Source organism: Uranotaenia lowii, chromosome 3, assembly GCF_029784155.1.
Source record: "Uranotaenia lowii strain MFRU-FL chromosome 3, ASM2978415v1, whole genome shotgun sequence".
In the NCBI taxonomy this organism is placed as follows: Eukaryota; Metazoa; Arthropoda; class Insecta; order Diptera; family Culicidae; genus Uranotaenia; species Uranotaenia lowii.
The window spans coordinates 213,975,759-213,991,000 of record NC_073693.1 but is presented as its reverse complement, the minus strand read 5'-3'; the positions used below and the strand labels follow the sequence as shown (position 1 = coordinate 213,991,000).

The 15,242-nt window shown below is 37.2% G+C and overlaps 1 protein-coding gene across 8 annotated transcripts in view; it reads right to left on the bottom strand.

Moving 5' to 3' along the window:
* Nucleotides 1–15,242, bottom strand: part of LOC129758132 (tyrosine-protein phosphatase 10D) — a 174,086-nt gene that overhangs the window by 27,142 nt on the left and 131,702 nt on the right. For all 8 annotated transcript variants that reach the window (XM_055755588.1, XM_055755584.1, XM_055755585.1 and 5 more), the window contains 2 exons: nucleotides 6,822–7,253; nucleotides 5,328–6,761 (listed from right to left, as the gene is read on the bottom strand). In XM_055755588.1, the coding sequence (XP_055611563.1) occupies nucleotides 5,328–6,761; nucleotides 6,822–7,253 (1,866 nt within the window). The remainder of the gene's footprint in view (nucleotides 1–5,327; nucleotides 6,762–6,821; nucleotides 7,254–15,242) is intronic.

Sequence of the window (15,242 nt, the reverse complement as noted above, 5' to 3'; positions counted from 1 at the left end):
GTTGAGCGTAAGGCCCGGCTATTCGGATTTGAAATAGCGGAAGCCTCACTGAGTATTTTTCCTGAATTTTATACTAATTAAACTTGAAAAAGAATTCTAATTTGATTTTTTGAATAAACGATTTCACCGATTTTCACGAATTTTCCCTTGAATAAATTTTGATCGTATCACCCTTTATATGATTTGAAGCATAAACGTTCATAGGCTGGCAAATGACCGACCTGGAACTTTGGAAACGGCTTTTAGCATGAAAACGCGGACACGAATTGGAGCTTGGAACGTTTTAACCCTTGCCCAACAAGGCAAGCTGGCTTAACTTGCTAGAGAAGTTAGCCGTCTTAAGCTTGAAATTCTGGGACTGAGCGAAGTCCGTTGGCCTAACCCTGGAGAACACAAGACACAGTCCGGGAAAGTCCTGCTTTACTCTGACAATGGAACACGGAGAACAAGCTACTCGGGAACTGGGAGTTCGTTTCCTGCTAAGCCCGCAGGCCCATTCGGCCATCATTAGATGGGAACCGATAAACGAAAGAATAATAGTAACCAGATTCAGAACACGGGTTAGAAATCTAACACTGGTCCAGCGTTATGCGTCAAATGACGTTGCCGATTTGCAGGTGAAAGAGCAGTTCTACAGTCAATTGAACAGCGTGGTTGAGTAAATTCCGAAGGGTGACATTCAAATCCACTTAGGCGACTTCAACGCAAAGAATAGCTCCGATAATCAGGACTTTGAGCGCATCATGGGGCGCCATGGTCTAGGACATATGAGTGAAAGCGGAGAGCTGTTTGTAGAATTTTGTGGCAACAACATGGTGATCAGTGAATCACTCTTCCCCCATCGCCCAGTACATAAGGTCACTTGGGTATCCCGAGATGGCCGAATAGAAAATCAAATTGACCACATCTGCATCGGTCGAAAATGGACAAGAAGCCTTCTTCGAAGCGCAGATATTGCATCTGACCATCACCTCATCCTTGGTGAGATACGACTGAGAGTTGCGCGTGTCCAGTGGCGAGAGAAGAAAGTCGGATGTCGATACGACTGTAGAGACAAGACTGGTGAGTTTGGAGAACAACTTAATAATGATGTTTATTCTGACATAGTAAACTAACGACTACTGAGATACTACAACCTCTCCCTTTTTCTATTTTCTTTAACTGAATCAGTAAAGGATTATTACTTTTAATGCGTTTTGTGTGATTTATGTGTCAACTTGTTATCTTCCCTGTTTCCATGTTATTTTAGTTTTAAACGAGTTCCTTCTCTACTTAGGACGGTATGTTCGACTGGGGGTTGTAGATAGTCTTGAAGATCTGCTTGCCGATCTCTTCTAGAAGCAACGCTTATTTTGATTGTTTTCAGAAGACTCCGATTTTGCCTCTCGACCAATCCGTTTTGAAAAGCAGCATATGGAACCGTGTGTTTAATAGTCACACCATAAATATAGTAAAATTTCCTAAACTCTTCAGATGCAAACGGCTGACCATTGTCATATACAATAATGTTGGGATATCCAAATCTAGCAAACACTTCTCGCATTTTTGTGATTGAGCTGTCATTGAGCTTTGAATCACTACTTCTAAGTATCTAGAAAGAAAAAAATGAAACCAAGATAATCCATTGATTTCAAAATAAAAATTTAATGATTCAACCCAGAGAAATAATCAATTAGTACTAGTAAATGATGTGATTCTGGAATTTCAGTGAAATCAACTGCGATTTTTTACCAAGGATAATCAGGCATTTCTGTTCTTTTAATTGGCTGTCTGTTGGGATTTGAAACAAGAACACAGCCTGAGCAATTTTGAACGAAATGTTCTACAATTTCGTTCATTTTAGTTCACCACACTTTTGTTCTAAGTAGACGTTTCATCGATGACATTCCTAAGTGGGGTTCATTAGCTAACTGAAGGATACGATTTTGTAATGCACGTGGAATAACAAGTTCCTATTTCATTGTTTCCATTCATTGATGTTTCCATTCATTGATAAGCTTCCAGAGATTTTTTTGTACATTGATAAGGTTTTCGTCCAACGTTTCGGAGGGTATGGTGAAAATGAGAAAGGGAATCTGCTATGTTGGTTTTTCCAGAACGATAAATGACTTTATAGTCATAAGACATGAGACGAAGTTTCCATCGTTCGATACGAGGTGATGGTATTAATCTATCACCAAAAATGGTTACTAACCAAAAGTGACTAACCAAAATTTCAAACCATAGATGTAGTCGTGGAATTTCTCACATGCCCACACTATACCCAGCGCTTCTTTTTCCGTTTGAGAGTACTTCTTTTCTATTTCAGTAAGTATCTTAGAAGCATAACTTATTATTCGTTCACTTGACTCATTAGATTTTTTTTTTACTAGTACAGCACCTAATCCGACCGGACTGGCATCGGCAATAACAAATGTTTCGTCATTGTGATTCTGAAATCCCAGCGTTTCACGTTTCAAAAGGATAACCTTTATTTTATCAAATGCTTCTTGTTGTTCCGGCCCCCACACAAAGTTCATTTCTTTCCTGGTCAGTTTGTTCAATGGATAAGTCAATGTGGCCATATCTGGGATGTATCTGTGCACAAAATTTACAAGACCAAGAAAGCTTCGAGTCTCGGCACAAGGTCGAGGTGGTTCAAATTTTTAATAGCGTCGAGTTTATCTTGTGATACTGATATGCCTTGGCCAGTTATCGTGTAACCAAGAAAATCAATTTTCGTAACATTCATTGAAAATCAATGTTACTGGATCTTGATTATCCTCTTTTTTTTCTCTTTCTACAACAAATTCAAAAGAAAATATAATACTCATTTCAATTTCTTTTAAAAATTTCCATCACAATCAGACTTTACAGTCGACTGCATGGTACAAATTACCATACTTTGGGTAGCTAAAAGCTCCCACATTTCGAGAACCTAATCTGCCTCCAGCCAAGGATTTATTCCCGACTGCATGGAAACATCGAATGTTTCCACACTTTGGGCAACTGTTTCGAGAATTTCCCGTTTTATCGGGTCTCGGAAACAGTTCCCACAATTCGAGAACCCTGCACTGTGTCTGAGGCACCTCCAGCCAGGATTTACTCTCGTCTGCATGAAAACACAAATGTTTCCACACTTTGGGCAACTGTTCCGAGAATTCCCGTTTTACTGGGTCTTGGCAACAGTTCCCACATTTCGAGACCTTAAGCTGTGTCTAAGGTATTCCGCCGGCATCACAAGCTGGCACACACAACTTCAGATTTATGAAATTGTTTGAGAGAGACATTCCTAAAATCTTGATTTCCAGTTGCTTGTGGATAAATTTGGATCCCGGATAAGTCTTGGAAAATCTCAATCAACGCCCGATCCTGGATGAGTCTTGGAAAATCTCCGGGGGGGTTGATCCTGGATAAGTCTTGGAAAATCTTCGAGGGGCGTTTGAAAAAATTTTCCGCTCGTCGCCAATTTGTAGAGACAAGACTGGTGAGTTTGGAGAACAACTTAATAATGATGTTTATTCTGACATAGTAAACTAACGACTACTGAGATACTACAACGACGTCCGCCGGTTGGAGAGTCCAGATGTGAAAAGGATAAACGTTGAACAGCTAGAATCTCGAGCCTCGGAACTGCCGACAGACGGAACAGTCGAAAAACAGTGGTATAGAATCAAGAATGCCTTTATCACGACGAGCCATGGTACTCTCGGTAAAGTCTGTGGAAGAAGAAGTGAATGGATGTCGGATGAATCCTGAATCGTAATGGATGAGATTCTGACTTGATCGATTAACTGTAGAGCGAACCGAGGGTTGCCGTGGAATCCTTTAGCAACTGAACGTCCTTGACCAAGGTTGCCGAAAAAAATTCTGTGTTTTGACGAAAAAAAATTCTGACTTTCTGTGATTTTACCCTAAAATTCTGTGACGGTTTTCTGTGATGCCTTTTTCATCAATTTCATTCAAAATTCATGTCAAATTGCGTCTTTTTTACATTTTACTAAAGAAAAATCAATTTACTTTACCAATTCTATCATATTATTTCATTTCAAAGATAATTATCCAAAATTTATACTGACATAAAAAGACAAATTTTGAAAAATACGTCCAACATTTAAAAATTCTGTGAAATCTGTGAATATTCCGAAAATTCTGTGTTCTGTGACACAGATTCTGTGATGAAAATTGGTTAAAAATTCTGTGAAATTATAGATTTTTCTGTGATTTCGGCAACCTTGTCCTTGACCTGGCTGACGATATTGTTTTGCTCGCCCAAAGACAACAAGACATTCAGAGTAAACTCGACGACCTCACCGAAAGCTCCAAGGCAGCAGGTCTCAAAATCAATGACGGAAAGACCAAGTCGATGGAGATGAACACAGAAAATCGGTCCAATTTCGTGGTAGCTAGGCAGCAGGTTGGGAAAGTGAAGTGCTGCCAGTATCTTGGTAGCCAGATAAGGCCTGATGGTGGTACCAAAAGAGACATCGAAACCCGGATCAGAAAGGCCCGTTTTGCGTTTGCGAGTCTCCGAAACATCTGGCGCTTACGCCAAATCTCTCTACGAACTAAAATCCGAATCTTCAACTCAAACGTCAAATCCGTATTGTTGTACGGGTGCGAAACTTGGGGCACGCATGCAGTGACGACGGGAAAACTGCAAGTTTTCGTGAATCGCTGCCTGCGGAACATCATCCGCGCTTGGTGGCCTGGCAACTGGATCTCAAACGTGGAACTACATCGCCGGTGTCATCAAAAGGCGCTAGAAATCGAGATTCGGGAACGTAAATGGAGATGGATTGGGCACACGCTGCAAAGAGATGAAAACGAGATTTGCAGAGAGGCGCTTGACTGGAATCTAGATGGGCATCGAAGGGAGGCAGGCCAGAAGCTCGTGGCGGCGTAGTATAGCCGCTGAAATTCGCACAGTTGACGAGAACCTTAGCTGGCAGCAAGTGAAGACGCTGGCTGCGGATCGTATCAGCAGTGGAGGTCTTTTATCTCAGTTCTGTGCGTCAGTCAAACGGCGTCGGATCCTTAGGTAGGTAGGTAGGAAGGTGAAGGTGAATTCGTCTACGAAATTTGTCGTGAACCGTACTAGCACGATAATAATCTCTTATTGCAGTACCATTTCTAAATAAATTTATGGAATGAAGGTATAATAAAAATGCTAAGGAATTTTGTCGAAATTAAAACAAACTATATAATAAGCCCTTGCCTTAAATTTTTTGAACTCAAAAGTAAAGAAGATAAATTTTCCTGGAAAATAAGTGTTTTCATCAAATCAGTATCTTTGTATTCATCAACTTTACTCCAAAAACACAGTTCATACAAATAGAAGTATTTACCTGTACGTATTGGATAACTGTAGGCGGTATCGGTGAACTTATCCGGTGCCGTGAAAGCTCTCACTTTCACCTTGTAGGTCGTTCCCGACTTCAGCGGCCCATTGCAATAGCCGGACTTTCGGGTATCGCAGTTCTCCGTTCCGATGGTGAAATCTTCGACCGAGCTGTTCTTGAACGGGTAGTATGGTTCGATGACCTGATACGGTGGCCACACGCTGTACGATTGCACATCGTACCAGCTGGGCATCTCCAGGCCGGAAGCATTCTTACTGTCGTCTTCGGCGATAATGATTGTATAGGTTGTAACGACACCATTCTGATCGCTGAAGTAGTGTTTGCGGAAGCGTATTTCGATTGTCGTAGCACTGCTGCCCACCTCGGTGGGAACAACCTGAGTTTCAGGTTTCGGTGGTGCTAGAATTGGCATTTTCTGCTTCCACATTTGCTCTGGACCGTAACCGATGGCGGTCTTGGCTTGAATGCGGAATATGTACGTTTTGCCGGGCAAAAGACCCTTGATGGTGCCACGCAATTCGGTGGGTTTAAAATCCTTAGGCTGCGTGTGTTGAGACCCTTCCAGGCCGTAGGTTATAGTGAACTGTCTAATGACACCGTTCTGTTCGTTCGATGGAAGTGACCACTCGAAGGTGATCTCGCTTGGTTGGATGTCGATGGGTGCGAATTTATCTACCCGACCCGGAACCGATTCCTTGGTTTGGAAACTTGCCGATACCGGAAGACTGCTGCGCAATACACTAGTGTCGGTTCCAGATCGAACAACTACGGTAAAAGTATAGTTGCGGTGAGGTTTCAGATCCGTAATGGTTATATGATTGTTTACTGTAAGATTCTGTACGTAATGAGAATCGTTCTTAAGGTACTGTATTTCAAATGCGTTGTATTCGCCCTTCGGTATGTCCCAGCTTAACGTAATATCAGTATCGGTGATGTTGTTTGCATTGAGTTCTGTGATGGGATCGGGATACATACGATCTTGCCTTTGAATGGGTTGACTAGCTACGCCTCCACTAACTGTCCAAACGGTAATGTTGTACAGCCGACCAGGAATCAATCCTGTAAATGTCACTTTACGATCGGTGTCGTTAGCTAGTTTTTCCTTGTCCTGAATGCTTACATCGCCAAGTGAGAATCTGTACAAATTGAATTTGGATGATTGTTGAGGTGTTGGCGTATAGCTCAGTGTGACCGTATCACGCATTTGTACGTTATTCACAATTAGAACTTCAGACTGGATGAGTGGCATTGTGCGTGTTTGGAGATTGGTAACATCACTCGTTAATCCATACGACACAGTTTGGATTTTGAAACTATACATAACACCCGACATGAGGTCCCCAATCAAAATCCTCACGGTTGGTGGTTCTTCAATTAACTTGTCCTCATCACCCGCACCACCTCCGATGTAAGGTAGAACTGTAAAAGAAATACATTTTAAGCAAATCACTTCTGAAATATAAAACCACTTTAACTTACTGGTATTGATTTCCGAGACATTTTTGTTGGACACCCGATCTGGGAACTCCGTTGGCCACCAGTGAATGATGTAGGTTTCCACTCGGCCCTCCGGACGGGGCCACTCGAGCGTGATGTTGTTTGAGTCCACCAGTGGAGCAATATTGGAAACCGGATTCGGGCGAACGGTTTGGTTGACTTGTTGTGGATTTGGACTTTCTACTCCGTAGCTGACGGTGTTGACCTGGATGGTGTATTTCTCACCCGGAGTCATATCCGTTACGTCGGCTTCCGTTGCTTTGACCGATGGAAGTCGGATCCATTGCTTTTCGCTTTCGGTTCGGTATCGAATCGAGTATTCCGTGAATTCGGAGCGTTCCGGGGGCTTCCAGCGCACGAGGACGGAATTGCTAGTGACCTTTTCGATTGTCATGTTACGTGGTGGGTTGGGATCTGTGGAGAACAAATTTATTTTAATAGTTTATTGGACTTAATTGAATAAGATAAAGAAGCTTAAATTTTTTTTAAGAAATTCAGGTTTTGATCAATTTGAAATTCAGAGATTAAATTCTATTTCATTTACATAAAAAAAACAACTTTTTATGAAAGGCAAACAAAAAGATCTGAGACTTATTATCAGGTTTGGAACTCTGTGTAGATAAGTACTCAAAAAGGACAAAAATCATTGACAACCCAGTAGATCCATTTTGAATAAATTACGTTCAGTGTGATACAGAACATATTTACAAATACTGAAAAGATAAACTGATTTTATGCAAAGCGAGAAAAATTCTCACGGATGAATATGTTTCTTTATTGTTCGAAAGCCCTTAAGTTGAAAAAAGTCTATGCTAGAACAGACTTTGATGCCTGAATCGATAGCAAACATTAACCAAAATGAACTATCAATGTCAAAACGATAGCAAAATTAGGTTTCATTGATTATTCAATATATTAAAATATGATGCCAAATCAATACCTTAATAAGGCATTAAGACCTAAATGAAAGCATTATTTGGTTTTGTTTTTTTCCAAAATAACTAAACAATGCATCATTAAGGTTTCTTTTATTACGATGAGGCAGAAAAGTAAAATCAAAATGGTCGCTTCAAAGTTTTGTTTACATTGACCTCGCATTGTCGCTCTGCCGACTCTCTAGAGAACTGCAGACAGTAGCATTCTGCTTTGAATGTTTCCAACTGGAAACGTATCATGAGCGTTTCTTCCGAGTGATTTTTCAGAACATTGTTTTGGTGTAGTAAATCTTACTGGACACAAACAGCAAATTTTGATTTTTCAGTGAATGCAAAAATAGGCATCATTAAGGTATTATTATTTTGAAAACAAAAAATTGATTTATTAAAGTGTTGAAATTTGAATTTAACTAAAATCAGACGAAATAATACCAAATTATACTTTCAAGGCATGATAGGAAATTAAGGTATAAATATGCCATAAAAATCAACTCGGGTGGTATTTTGAGAGAGGCAAAACGCTCGAACCGAATTTATTGGATAGATATGTTCCCAAGAGAAATGAATACTTTTCCAAACTTTTTATCATCTGAATGTTAAATACAGCAAATTGTTTTGAATTGACGAAAAGAAAATTATGGGCTTGTGATACAGCTCAGTTGGCAAGTCAGTTGGCTTCTAGGCCGATGTCCACCAGTTCGAGCCCAAGAGTATTAACATCGGACACAGTTGTACCGGATAAGTTTTTCAATAGCTTTCCGCCAACTGCAACGTTAATACAAAGTCGCAAATGTCAAGAAATGGTTAAACGACTTTAATCGAGAAAAAAAGTGTCTTATTACAGTTATTGTACAGATTGCATTCATTCTGCAGAATGGAAAAATAGTTTACAGTAGAGATGTACCGAATATTCGGTTGGCCGAATATTCGGCGCCGAATACCGCCAAAAAATCGTTAAGCCGAATATTCGGCTCACCGAATAGTTGAGCTAAGTATTCGGCCGAATAGGCCGAATAGGCCGAATATCTACTACAGACTTTTAAATTTTTCATTTTTTTTTGGATAATTTATAAAATATCCAAAACTAATGTTGTAAAAGCCACAAAATCATTGAAAACTTATGGTTTCAGCAGATTTTTACGAGGAAAAATGACCTTAATAGATTGAATTCCTATAAAATAGGCAAAACATGGTTTCAGTAAAACATCTAAGGTGTATCCGCGTATCTTTCACTGAAGATCGTGCAGGAGAATGCTGAACGGTATCGTTTTATACTTTGATTATAGTTTATTAAAGAGGGATATATTCCGGCTTGCCCATAAATCCAGATAAGTCAAATCTGGCCGGGATGTCCGGATATTGAATAAAACTTCCCGAGTTTTGCTCGGGTTTATTCAGATTATTTGCTAAATCAAATAATAAACTCAAATTACTCTTTAAAATTGTTTTAATTTTGTGTTCAATATGGATTTTTCAAAAATTTCAAAAAATATATAAATTTTGGCCTTTTTAATTTTTTATTTAAATTGTCCTGAATGCCTGACCCTGTGGATACGTGTGGATGAAAGAAGGTATGCTTAAAGTTAAATTTCATCTATTTTTTCAACAACTATTTTGAAGATATCTTGCTCAAACCCGAGCTTCATCTAATTGAAAATTATCGACTCAAAAACATTAGGGGTATAAATATGGAAGAAATAGAAAACATATAAATAATTGCTTAAGTTTTTTTTATTAAAAACTCAGTACAATATTCGAGCGAATATTCGGCCGAATATTCGTTTGGCCGAATAGTTGAAAAGGTCAATATTCGGTATTCGGCCGTTCGCCGAATACCACTATTCGGTACATCTCTAGTTCACAGTATAGCATTAAAAACCATGGTACCACTTACCCCCGTGTAAATTATAAAATTTGTAATATCTAGGTTTGGGGGCTGTAAAATTATTCATTTCAAATTTCGCAAACCGACAGTAGGGGAGAGTGGGGATACTTGATCCCCTTTTCTTATTTTCACCATATCTTTTTGTAAAAATTTAGCAACACGCCGATTTTACATTTCCTGACAGCTTGTAACTTCAAGTTTCTATGATCTAAAAATGAGAACGATACTTGAACCCGTAGATGAACTAGAAGCATTTTCGTGATAGTAAAAAAATTGCGATATTTCTGAAGTTAGGGGAGACTTGATCCCCTATTTAAGGAGACTTCATCTTATATTCAGGAAGCCCTAATCCTTGTAAAAAAAATGAAACAAAACCCCAAGATAGAATGTCAATTGACTATTTCAATCATGATTTATTTCACAATTTATAGCTGACAGAAGAAGAAAATTCTATAACTTTGTCTTAACGCTAATGACATTGCATACTTAAAGGCGCTGTTTTCTATAATTAAGAGAAAATTAATTATTTTAGCACTTTTCTTCAGACAATTGTTGGATAAATATTAGTAATCTCGTTATCAGCAATTTTAACGATCAACTCAGAAGAAGAATATGTCGTTTTTAATTCTAAGGATCAATTGTACCCATAATCAACATTTTAGAAAACATTTCCAGAAAAAAAGTTGAGAGTTTTCCATTGCTTTGAAAATATGGAATTATGAAGTTCATATCACGCTCGAACGATTGATATATTGAAACAAACATTTTGTGATATTTTTCAAAACAAGTTCAATTACTCAAACAATTATTTTGTTAAAATTTTATGAACTCCAAGCTTATTTTGCTCTTTTTGGCACATTTTTCTGGAACATTTGATCTTTGTAAGACATTCCAGTTTCGAGATATAGCTAAGGGATCTGCCTATCACACTTTTTTTTTGCCAAAATCTTTCTCGGACTGGGAGAAGGAACGATTTAAGCCTTCAAAGTTTTAATTCCGGAAAAAGCCCTACTTTTGGACCACCATAATATAGATACATGTAGATATGATACATAGGTAGGTACTTCACTGAATTTAAAAGTTCTTTGTTCTTTACTTTTGTCTGTGAGAGATTCAAAATATTTTAATTCATATAAAACATATTCAAACCCACTTGAATAAAAAAAGACTCAGCAAAGAGTTTGTTTTTTGACCCTCATTCGTCCCAGAAATTTAAACCGTTAAGGCCCATTTACACTTCACATGAAAATGAACGAGAAAAAATCTTTTTAATCGCGACACAACTAACATGGTGGAATCGGTGGGGAATGGTTGAAGGATGAAATTCAAGACGATCTGCCTTTAAACCTTCTGGAACAGTTTCTATTACCCCCCCCCGGTTTCCGCCGCGAAAAATTCATCATGGCGGAGGAATCGGAATAAAAACAATTCTATCAGGTTTTAAGGAAGAAGTCCTTCTGGAATTTCATCTTTCAACCATTCCCCATCGATTCCACTATGTCACAAAACCTAGCTTTGTCGCGTTGTTGATGAATAAGATTTTCCACGTTCATTTTCACGTGTAGTGTAAATGGCCGTTCCTGGAGTGTCAATTTGACTCAAAGAGCTACATCTCTCTTGTTTCTAAACTTTGCATCAGAGCGCTTATGTACAATTCCATCACTAGAACCGGTATGACATTGCCTTTCTGGTGAATATCAATTTATTCCGGAAATCTTGCGTTAATATATCCAGTGCAGAGTTTAATTTAAGTGTCTGAGAAAATCTGGGAAATTGCGTTTTGACAAAAAAGCTCAGGAACAAATTCCTTTGAAAACTCGTCAAAAACTTTGTGTTTCGTATTTTAAAATTCTAAATATGTAAAATTACGTCAATTTTCCAATCCACTTTTCAAAATTTATCTATTGGGACTAAGTAAGACTGTTTTGACGGTTTATTGATTGAAAAGTGCGGTTTTTACCCAACTTTTTTTTTACATATTTTTCAGTCATGATCTTAAAAAAATCAAATAAATGTATCCTTGTGAGTAATGTATAGTTTCTAGCTTCAACTTGTTTGAACAACGAGTGATTTTTTTGGAGCATTTCGTAGCTGGTATAAGGAGTGTATTCGGAAAAATGCAACACTTGGTATTGTTAATAACTTTTGATTGCATGGATGAAAATTTATGAAATTTTTAAGTGAAGCAATGTAATGTGCTCGTATACAAAGCTCGGTGGTAATCTGTCAAATGATTTTTGAGATAGCGTCCAATATTGAAGTTCTTTAACAAAATTTTCTGGGCGAAATCGAAAAAAAAATCCAGAAAAGTCCCCTTGGGGGACCCAAAATCAGCTTGGATTCAACTATTTGACCAAAATTCAAATTCAAATTCGTGCGCAAAATATGTGGACTGCTAGTGGGGAGATATTTCGAAAAGCTTCGTAATGGACAGCAAACGAACTTTTTAGCGGTCACCTGACAGGTTTCCAACCAGAAACTTTTCGTTGACAAGTCTTGTCTGTATTTCCTGGGGATAAACCAGGAGAAAAAAATGAGAAATTTAATGTCTAATATTTGAGGACGTTAACGATCTGTGGAAACTGCAAATAACTCAGTGTTTCAAAAAGATTGACACGATGCACGGCTAAAAATACAAAGAAGACTGCCTCCAAATGCAACCGTTTTATCTGCAAAGCACATCATTAACTCCCACAAAGTATATACGGTGTTTAAGTTGGTTCCTGAATCGTGCCATTACGCAAAAACTGTGGTGGAATGATAAAATGCCAAATATGTCGGTTTTGTGCCGAAGGAGGACAATCGGCTAAATTTATTAAAACATTGGACAAATTCAAAACTTTGAGTTATTTTAAAGGTTCTTCAGAAAACAGAAAACTTAATTAAAAATAGCCTTCTTCTTCTTCTTCTTCTTCTAACATCAACATGGCCAAAACTTGTAGGCATCCAGGCATCCAACTTACGTTCTCCATTTTTCTTTTCAACATAGTATCTATTACATATTAAATGCATTGTAGATACTACTACGGCCAGGCCAACCATGTGATGGAAACCGCAAAAAAAACAGGAACAAGGGAGGAACAAAGCGTGGAGATCCCTGCCAAACGCTTCATATAAATACATTACGATATATAAATACATTACGATATTACAGGACTTGATTATAAAGTGATGTAGTTCAAACTTACAAACATATTCAACACTCCATCGAAATAAACCTAAATCAAATGGACAGATCTCACCATAAAACGACCATAACTGCACCAAGAGGGCCTGGGATACACCCAGAGGGTACTTGCAAGCGATTAACTGAAACCAAATTTTCCATAATTTTGAATTTAGCTTCTCCGGAAAGCTATTCCAGCCGAATTCCATGTTTATGCAGGAACGTACTACAATCCTAAAAATTCGGCACAATTCAAATCATTTCACTTTTAACGTAGATTTTCAAAAATTTTCTCTGTTTTGAATTTTTCTGCTGAGAAAAAACACACTCGTCATCACTGCACCAAAGCCTACTCCTCCCAGCGAAAACTTAATTAAAAATAGCCTTGATTTATAAAATAGGAGTGTGAATAGTTTGCATTATAGATGGCGCACGTGTTGCACAAATACGAAAGTCGAAAAACTTCTTCATTGGCCGCAATCTCAAAAACATCACAAAAATTTGCACATTTAAACATTACACTACCAGGCATAACCGTTGGAACGGGGGGGGGTTTGGGGGTTAAACCCCCCCCCATGAGGGTCTAAAAAAGCAAGCGAGTTAATCTTCTCTACACTCCAAATTTTAAATTCATAATCAAATTATGATAATAGAGCAAAGTTATTCAAGAGTAACAATCTTGACTAAAAACTAGTGCCAAAACCTCAGAAACCCATCGCAAGTTCAAAATTCAGCTACAGTTTTTCAACATCTTCTCACTTGTTCATAGAACAAGGTTGCCAGAATGTTTACAGCAATTATCCGGGCCGGACGAGTCCGGGCTAATTTACATAAAAAATCTGTACTAAAATCCGGTCAGTTTTGGTCATAACCTTGGAATTAATCATCAAGAAACAAAAAACCTATCATGGTTTTTCTTAACTTACTTAAACTTTTTTTTTTAAGTTTGATTCAAGAATGAGAATGAGAATAAAACCGCACATAATCCGAGCTTTTCCAATGAGACCCGGGCAACCGGGTCGAACCAGACTTTTTCAAAATTGTATATTAAATATCCAGACCAACCCGGTTAAAATCGGGCAAACTGACAACCTTATCAAAGAAATTCAGGTCTGAATATAAAATTTTAAATTAAATCCATTTTGGAGGTTTTGGTTCCATATTTCCATAACCAAAATTGTATTTCAACACATTTTCGTATTTTTTATTTAGTATCAAGTTTATGATTCTTGATTTTTAGTTCGAATAATCATAAGAAATTAGGAATGAAAAGCTGAAATCCTGGCTCTAATTTGTTTTTGCACTTCATATCAAATTTGAATAATCTTTTTCGAAAATCATATGCATTTTCAATATTTTGATAATAGGTTACCGAATATGAAAAAAAGAAGAATTTTGGTTTTATATTCAAACTCGAAGTTGTTAAACTTTATTCCAACACAAAATTCAAACATTTAAAGCTTCCAAAATTGAAAATTCAGATTCAAATTCATCATTTGAAATTCAAATTTGATTTCAGATTCACAGAACAGACTAAAAATAAATAAATGAAATAATAAATTTAAGATTAAACCAGCACTACAAAATTTAAATAAAGATATTCATAAGTTAAGGCTCTAAAACTTGACTCATAAAATTTGTAATTAAGATTCGGAAATACTTTTTTTTTGTACATTTCAGAAATCGTATAGAAATTCGGAAACGAATTCAAAGTTCAATTTTTGAATTCAGATTGAAAATTCAGAATGAGATTTGGCTTGTGAATGAGTTTTTCAATCAACATAAAATTGTTGAGGAATTCAAAGAGAACGTGAACTTAAATATCTGCTTGTCAATTGAATTTCCAGATTTCAAATTTTTTAATCAGAACTAATTTGTACACACAATTCAGCTGAAAATCACAAATATATATACATTAAAAAAAACATTCAAAGGATTTTCCCTAGGAATTGGTTCTTAATAAAAAAAAATCGCTTTTAAAGAAACATGTATCTGAAACATGTCACCTAAAAAATCTACACTAATTCTATATTTTCTCGGTTTTTATCCTTATAAATATTGCCATTCTGTAAGCCAAATTTCAAGATAAAAACATAAATTTAGTTCTTTGCATCAACAAATTTGATCCGTTTTTTTTTATTTGTTACTGTTTTTTTGGAAAACTTGATTTATTTTCATCAAAGGTTAAAATCTTGGAACTTGCAAAAGAGTTTGGAAGATTAGGCTTGTTTGATTTGAGTATAGAGTAAGTTTCTTTAAAAAAATTGAAGGCTGCCCTAAAAGGAACTTATTTTATGCTTAAATCAAATAACTTTGATCTTCCAGACTCTTAAACAAATTCAAATATTTGAACCATCGATGAAAGCAAATTCCATATTTTGTTTCTAAAGGTATCAGCATAATAATTTAGCGTCTTC